The sequence below is a fragment of the Vigna unguiculata genome, chromosome 5, assembly GCF_037176805.1.
Source record: "Vigna unguiculata cultivar grain cowpea cultivar isolate G323 ecotype 2 chromosome 5, ASM3717680v1, whole genome shotgun sequence".
NCBI classification, from domain to species: Eukaryota; Viridiplantae; Streptophyta; class Magnoliopsida; order Fabales; family Fabaceae; genus Vigna; species Vigna unguiculata.
In genome coordinates this window covers 40,257,361-40,265,931 of record NC_140796.1, presented here as the reverse complement: position 1 = coordinate 40,265,931, position 8,571 = coordinate 40,257,361, and the positions used below count along the sequence as shown (strand labels likewise).

Here is an 8,571-nt window from a genome sequence, read left to right as displayed (position 1 = left end):
GAATTTCGGTTTATCCACTCATAATTCAGTTCTCTACCATACCACACCTTACCCTCTTCTCCCACTCTTCCTTCACCATTTCTCCATTTCCTTGGGTTTCATTTCATCCATAACCACACCTTCCCTTTTGCTTCTTTCACTCATCTCTCACCCACCAAACCCAATCATGTAAGTTCTGCCTCCCTAATGTTAATGCATTCATTCATTCATTAGTGTTCAATTTCTGATCTGTTTCTGACAGATTTGAGTTCAATTTGTTTGTCAATTTATCATTCAGTGTTCATGGAAGCTGTTGAGGGAAGATCTTCTTCTGGGTATGGCAAACCTCCATGGGTATTTAGAGGCAGGTTAGTGTAACATGTTTTCTGGAATTACTATGTTTTGCTCTGTGTTTTTTTGTCTAAGTTTAACTATCTGGTTCTGTTTCTGATATATGTATCATCAGTGCCTGGTATCAACTTCATCTTGTGAAAGCAGAGAAAGCTCGAGCATATATTCCCAGAGAATTCAAATTAGTTGAAGCCTTTGGGTAGGTATAATTGTACTTGCTTTATGAGGGTTAATTCAAAATGGGGAATAAATTTCAACACTGATTAGTTTTCCAATTGCTCTTGAGATTATTAGTTTGTGAGTTAAAAAGTTCAATGCATTTCAATATGATATCTTCTGTTACATTTATGTTAACGTTGTTCTTTCCCGTTTTACTCTTAGAATTGGGCAACAAACATGTCAAAAAAGTGAGTGAGTTATTAACATGTCAATTTATGATTCTCTGAATGACATTAGCTTTGATTTGATCCAATAGAAGATAGAAGATTAAATCATAGAGAGAAAAACATTGAATTATTATTATATTATAAATGTAGAGACTAAACTATTAAGTCAACTTTTTAATGTAAGATGATGTTGTATCCTACAACTTAATCTCACTTCTTTTAATATGGTTCAAGAAAAATAATTGATGACTTGTAAGTTCCAACACTTTGGATTTGCAAACTATTTCATTTACATGTAAATTCTATCCATCATAATTTAAAATGAAAGAATTCAACACATGAGGCTGAAGAGTAGGTGGAGGTGATTATTTTTTTTATTGAGATCATAATTGAAGTTTCACATCAGCAATTATAAATTGACATAAAAAAGTGTGTATTAAAAGTTAACAACACACGATGCTTTCAATTCAATTCATGCAAACACACACAGAAACTAACAAAGTTTTATCTTATTGTAATATAAAATTTATTTTGAAACTTGTGATTTCTGAATTCAATCCTTACATGCAGATACACTCTTGGTGGTTTCTTTCTAGCAAGTTATGAGGACAGTCCAGTTGGTGTCTTTGATGAGGTTCTGTTATATTTTAATCTCAGTTTTTGATTTTGAAACATATTTTCGTAAATTATTGATTGGTGCAATTTGTTGCTGACATTAGAACTTTGTGATGGGTAGCAGCTTGTTGTGATTGCTGGACTTGTATGGAACCGCCCAACATCCTGCGCGTATGTTCCCACTTTTCATTATATCGGCATTTTACTTTTAGTTACAAAATTTTGATATAAAATTGAAAATTGAAATTAATTTCTGTATGAAATTTAAAAAACGAATGAATATAATTTTTTTAATTTAATTTAATTTAGTTTTTTTATATATCAAACGTTTATGCTAACTCAATTTATCTATACCATTTAATACTCTTGACTAGGATTATATCTATTATTTTTATATTTTGAAAACTAAAATATTTCAAAAGTTTATACAGAAACAAATTTCAACTTTATATAAGTTAAAGAACTAAATACATTTAATCCTTATACATGTCAAAAACCTCCTCATTTTTTTCATATTATTTAATAAAACAGGATAAACACTTAGCTTAATACAATAAGAATATATATATATATATATATATATATATATATATATATATATATATATATATATATATATATATATATTAAACATTAATATGTAATCAACTTTGAAAAAATTATTAAAAATTTTAAATTTACAAAATAAAAAGAAAAAAAAAAGACTTCTTTGAATGTTAATGATATATATTAAGATTAGCTTTTTTTTTTTAATTTAATAAACACGCCTGGTATTACTAAAAGTTAAACACTGTTCAATTATTTTAATTATTATTAATAGAATTTAATCAAAATTAACATGATTAAAAATTTTATATTAAAAATGTAAAATATTTTTTCTTGTACTCAAAATAAAATACACCAATATTTATAGTATTGAACTGATTATTTACCAATAAATTAGGATAAAGAACAGCACTCAAATGGAACGAAGTTTTTTATATAAAATTCAATTCCAAAAGATGTTTTCAACCAAAGTGGGTGTTGTAGTTTTGTGCATGTGATGCTGCTGCTACCCACTCCTTCCCCACTCAAATTTGGTCTTACTTGTGTTGTCCAAACAAGCCTAGCACATTGTATTATTTACAGGGTTACTGAAAATCATGTTATACTAAATTTAAAGATTTTTTATTTTTATTTTTTAATTTGAAGGGAGTAAAAAAGAATTTAGTCTAACTTTTAAAGAATGAAAACATAATTGAACTTTATTTTTTTTAACGGTATAAACAGTGGAGACATAAGAACTAAACTTTAAAATTAAAATCTAAATTTTATAAATATAGAAATTAAAATAAAAGATTGAGATAAATATACGTATGAGGTAAATACTTCAACCTTATTTTTATACTATAGTAGCTTGTCCAATCAGAACATAGATAAGGTTCATGCCTTGGAAAGGAGGAACATAGATGTGTGGCTATGTGTTTCTTATTAAAATAAGATTATATAAGAAAAGTATACAAAAAGATAAAATAATATTTAATATTATCAATACAATTGTAGAGGATATAACTCAAGTGTTCTATACATGTTAATATACTAATAAATGACACAGGAACTTTCATAGATCATAAATACTTTATAATAAATGGTAGATACATTGTATTTCAACCAGCCATGATGTCATAATACCAGTTGAGGTGATTCAGTAGACTCAGGCCAGTGTCTTATTCTTCATTATTTTTTAACATTTTTTCTTTTAGAATTGTTTATTGTTCCAAATTCTTGCCTGCATAAGATTAAGCACTTATTTAGCATAAACATGCAGTTGCATTGAAGCGATTATGAAGCATTTTTTTATTCCATTTTGATATATCAAGAAGTTCTTGTAATTGTGTTTTTCTTTTGACGAAAAAGATGGGCAACAAGGGTGTACGTGAACAATGATGACGCCTGTTGTCACGGAAGAAAGGTAGAAGAAAATTCCCAGATGCATGCATACTAAATAAGGTTTAACGAATTGCTGAATTTCATTTTATCCAGAGATGAGGAGAATTAAGTTTCATGTGCTCTGCAAAATAATTCATGGATTTATTACTGTTATTTTTCGTTTTGTCGGAGACTTCGTGTCGTTTAAAGATAAGATCAATTTTTAGTATATAATTGAAAGTAATTCTTAGTTTGTTAGTCAGTTTTGTGAAGAAGAGTTGATTTTGAATTCATTTTCTAATAAAGCTTACTTGAGGTATATAAATTGGTGCAATTTGCACCTTAAAGCCAATTTTATAAGTGTTTTAGTTAATAGTTCACATTGTTTAGGAATCGAGATAAAAGATAATTTAAATATATTTCTTTTCTTTAACTTTCCAAAATATATTTGAAAGATAAAACTGTGATAAAAACAAACAATACCTCGGTGACTGATCTACCATGTTATCATGCATGCCAATAGAAAAGGAAATTCACTTTTGATTCTAACTTTCTCAATTGCACTTAAAAAAATTTCATCTATAATTTGGAATGGAATGAACTGCTATGCTCTGTTTTCATTGATTTCACCCTCTATATGTAACATTCTATTGTGATATCGTTTTACCATTTTGGTGTAACTCCCACATCTTTGGCAGGAGGTGGGGCTTCCAAGCAAGATGGCTAGGTTTTCCAAGGTAATTGTTTTGACAATCATTGCAGTTCAATCTTTTTGAACACTGCTTATGATGTTGTATGCCAGTTATGAGGATTTTATCTAAAACTAAAGTTCGGACATTAAACCACAAGCTGTGTTGAAAACACTGATACTTGATAAAGCACTAATCAATAAAACTGAGCATGGGAATTCTCTAAGTCTAGGCCATTTTGGATTTTTTGCATATTTCATTTGGCCATTCTTCAAAAAGACAATCACAGCACTCTCAAGACAACCCAGTGGCAAAAAGAGTGAATTTCTTAGTAGGATTGGAATTGGTGCCAAGTTCTTTAGTCCAAAGGATCCCCTCAATGTTGAAGTAACAAAAATCAAATGTGTTGATGCAGAAGAAGCATGCAATATTAATATCAGTCTTACCAGTCCTGGTGAGTGGATTCTTTTATTTGATTTCACTAGCCTCAATCAGTTTCCTTAATATTACTTGAAAAAGATACATTTTTTCATTGCCTCTTCCTGTTTTAGTTGCTATCAAATGGTTATTGCAAATTCAGTGGACACTAATTTGGGATCAGTAATAGCATAGACTATGATTCTGTACATAGAATTATTTAAAAGGCTTGCCATAGTGTGAGGGTAAAATTGCTATGTTCCATAACAGTTCTCGTTGTGTTTGATTTGTTTAGTTTGCCCTCTAATTATAATTGATAATATAAGGACTTTTCTGATGACAACCATGTTGATTGCAGTGCCTTCTTTGAGCTTTGGCCGCAGGTTAGGCCCAAGAATCAGAATGTCACTTCCAAGTTTTAGGTAAATTAGTGCAGCAATCCATTGTATACACTTTATTACCAGAGTTTTTAGTTTTCATTGACTAATGATCACCAATTTGTTTCAATTTTGCAGTGGAGCTACAGAGTATAATCCTAACCTCCTCAAGTACTCTTGCCAGATTGAATGCAGGCTAGAATTTAACTTATTAAACTTAAAAAAGTTCTATACAATAACTATAAATCATTCTTGCTATAATTATTGATGGGTTTCGAGTGAGGATTTATAAGGAAAATACAATATCAATGAGATCTAAACTCAATCTTTTAAGAGATAGACACTACTTCTAATCCAAAATCTTCAAACAATAAGTTTATGGATTTTTTCATTATATGATGTTCAACTTTTTCAATTTTACTCAATATGAGACTTAGACTCAAACTTGAATTCTCAACAATCTCTTCTTTACATTTAGAATTCTTCACTCATACTCTACTTGGTGATACCACAAATGAATTTTTTAGGCAAGGATTTTATCAAGGAGAAATACAACAATGAGACCTGAATGAAGCCCACATGAAAGATTTGACGCCACCTTTCATTCAAAATTGAGTCCTTTCTTATGATGTTCAACTTTTTTATTTTTATTTAATATGAAACTTAAACTTATTTAGATTTTCAACCGTTATTACAAAAATGAACAGACTTACGATATGTAAAAACTGTGTATGAACTTGTCACTTTTTCTTTTAAACTTCAAAAGCACAAAGAGATTAATGAATATGACTTGACAATAGTTTAAAGTGTCTTCTTCTCAATATTGAATAGGGTGCAAGCATTGAAACCGTTGAAGGTTTCAGAATCATTCACTTCAACAAATGATGGAGCTGAACAAAATTTAGAAGATCATGGAAGAAGCAGTAGCCTTGTGGCTGAAAATCATAAAACTGAAGCACAGAATTTCAGCACATATGTGATGTTCTCAAAGCCTTTACTAGCACTAAAGTTTAGTCAAATGAAGATGCAGGTTGAAGCACCCATTGTGCTTTCCCAGTGTTCAAATTCTTTACAAACTACTGTCAGTTCTGTTCCATAGGTAAAATTGTCTTTCAGTACAGAAATTATTTGTTTGAGCCTTTAACCTGTGTAACATTTATTCATCTCACTTGTGTTTTTTTTTTCTTTAACATAGGTAAATTTTCTCTCTTCCGTTTTCTCCAACCGAATGATCCTTTTGTTAATAACCATTCAAATTCATATTGTTGTTTCAAATTGGTTGACCAATTTCTTGCTCCTATAATTTTTTGCCGATTAGTTTGCATTTCTTCTGTGTAAAAGAAACTATACTAAAATTATTTATGTCTCAATGGTTGATTCTTTTTTGCAAAATGGTATTTTTATTTTGTTTTTTTGATAGATTTAGATTTCTATTCTAATGTTGGCACGAGGAAAGTCAGTTAGAAATCTACAAAATAAATTAAGATTTAATCTCTCTGATATACCTTTTCCTTTATTTTTTTTCTTTTTCTCAATTGGTTTTGTTGTTCCGTTCACTGTCAATTTAGTCATACTGAATCTTTCTATAATGGATATTCATTTATTTAATTTTGTGAAGTTAGAATATAAAGTTTGTTCCCTATGAAAAACTAAGTACTTATACCACTCTCCTTTTTTAGTGAATTTCACTCCTAACCTTTTTATATGAGAAAAGGAAGAAGTGAATACTATTTTTACTACACAACGCCACCACAACTATGTTTAATAGTACTATTTCTTCATTTGTTAAGTTTCTCTGCTTTTAAGTAACTTCAAGGGATTCAAATCAAACAAACAGCTAAAGAATAAAATTCACATAAAAATACATATGACTACGCATGATGATTCATTGGTTTTTTAAAAATTCAACATAAATTCAATCTATATTTATTTTAACTAGATCACAATTGGATTTTCAAATTCAATTAGGCTAAAGTTAGTTTACATATCTTTTAAAATTAAATATAAATTTACATTTGAATTAGTATGACTTGGGCTTTACTTAGCCTAAAATTGACTTGGTCTTACTAAATTCAACACGATACAAAATTGGTTTATGTCTAACTTTTCTTGACTTAGTTTAACTTGATTTTGTTGGTGTAGATGATTCTAAAAGGGAGATTGAATAGAGCCTAGACTCTTTGTGCACTTAAAGAGAAAACACATTAAGCATGAAAGAGAAAATTTATACTTGTTTACTTACATCTAGTTCTCCCTGGAGAACTAGATGTAAGGAAGCCATCTTCAAGAGTAAGGAAGCCAAGGAGAAGCCATGTGGAATTGATGAAGCTTCCATGGAGAAGGATGAAGGTGCGGAAGTTAGAAGATGAGAGGAGAAGTGGTGCGGCAATGGTGTTTGGAGAAGCTCTCAAGTGAGGTTGGGCCAACACTCAAGGAAGGAGCTAGAGGAAACCAAGAAGGAGAACTCTAGCCTAAGTTGATTCACAAAAAGAGAGGAGTCTGGAGTCATCTCAACAGAGTTTCTCTACTATATTCATGAATAAAAATACAAGGGTCCTAAGCTCTCTATTTATAGGCTAAAATGAGACCAAGGAGTCTCAAAAAAGTGGAGGGAAAAAGGAGTCTAGAAAGTTGAATTTTGGAGCCAAAAAGGAGAATGTGGAAGGTGTGACTTGCCACCTAAGCAAGTCACACTTGTCTTGCCATGGGAAGCTAACTCTCATCCTTGGAGAGCAAGTTTGAGAAGCTTCTAGGCTTTTCTAGAGTAGACACACTACTCTTGGCCCATTTGGCCCAATTCCCCTTTTTAGTCCAAAATTACTTCTAAAACACATCTACAAAAACATCAAATAAATTTTCATTAAAATTCTGGACATCATGTAGACTATGTTTTCCAAAGACACATGACAATGGGATTTTATGTTTGGAAATATTTTTAATGAAACCCACTTCACTAAAACATTGATTTTCACTTTGACCTAATTGAGTCCAAAAAGGTAATTCTAAGTCAGAGATTGACTTTTGCAAATCTTTTGAGGAATATGGAATGATTGGTGAAGATGGAAAAACAATTCTAGGGAGAGTTAAGACAAAAGTATTAATGACTAATAAAGAAGAGTTGAAAGATGGAATTACTCCCTTGAAGTCTATGCAAGGATTCGTAAGATGTTGTATCTCTATTTCCCTAAGCATTATTTCTTTCCTCTCAATCTCTTTCTCTTTTCTTTTAAACTCTGCCTCTTGTCTTACTCTCTTTTCCTCTTCATATTCTATTCTCTTTTCTTCCTCCTTTTGTTTTCTCAACTTTTCCTCTTCTTCTCTCAATTCTTGCTCAAATTTGTCTCTTTCTTTTTGCTCTCTTTTCTGAATTCTTATTTTTTCTTTTTCTTCCAACTCCCTCATTTCTCTTAAGAGTATTGTGAGTTTTCCTCCTTCCTTCTTGCTATCTCAATTTTCTTTTTCTCTATCTCACGATCAAAATCAAAGGAAGGTGGTATGAATGTTCTTCTCATGCATGCTCTCAACTCACTCCAATTTTGAATGGGAGTTTTCTTCCTTTTTCCACTCTAAACTGCCTATAATCCCATCACTCTCTTGCATGTCCTACAAAACGTGAAATGCACAAAGTAAGAAAGTAGTATTTACTATGTCTAAGATGGAATGATTGCACCAAATCATCTATTTCCCTCTCCCAAGATATGTATGATAATGCACTTATGTCCTCACCAAAGAAAGGGAATGTACTCTCATGTGTTTGATGCATTTTATCTTCACTATGACTACCTAAATGCAATCTATTGTACAAACGATAACTCATTTTGGAAAACACTTTTGAAACACTTATCTAAA

The 8,571-nt window shown here is 30.6% G+C and overlaps 1 protein-coding gene across 4 annotated transcripts; it reads left to right on the top strand.

Moving 5' to 3' along the window:
• Positions 1-7,848, top strand: LOC114183826 (protein NEOXANTHIN-DEFICIENT 1). Of its 4 annotated transcripts, none has more exons than XM_028070979.2 (12): positions 1-168; positions 278-347; positions 446-529; positions 1,287-1,350; positions 1,456-1,502; positions 3,228-3,282; positions 3,938-3,976; positions 4,208-4,382; positions 4,704-4,767; positions 4,861-4,872; positions 5,554-5,821; positions 5,918-6,009. In XM_028070979.2, the coding sequence occupies exons 2-11, from the start codon at positions 283-285 to the stop codon at positions 5,819-5,821; spliced, it is 873 nt and encodes a 290-aa protein (XP_027926780.1). In that variant the 5' UTR covers positions 1-168; positions 278-282; the 3' UTR covers positions 5,918-6,009. The 4 variants fall into 4 exon arrangements, with proteins under 4 accessions (XP_027926780.1, XP_085530052.1, XP_027926778.1 ...); XM_028070977.2 differs by lacking the exon at positions 5,918-6,009 and adding an exon at positions 6,865-7,848 and having other exon boundaries at positions 2-168; positions 4,861-4,917; XM_028070976.2 differs by having other exon boundaries at positions 2-168; positions 4,861-4,917.
• Positions 7,849-8,571: the final 723 nt, after the last annotated feature.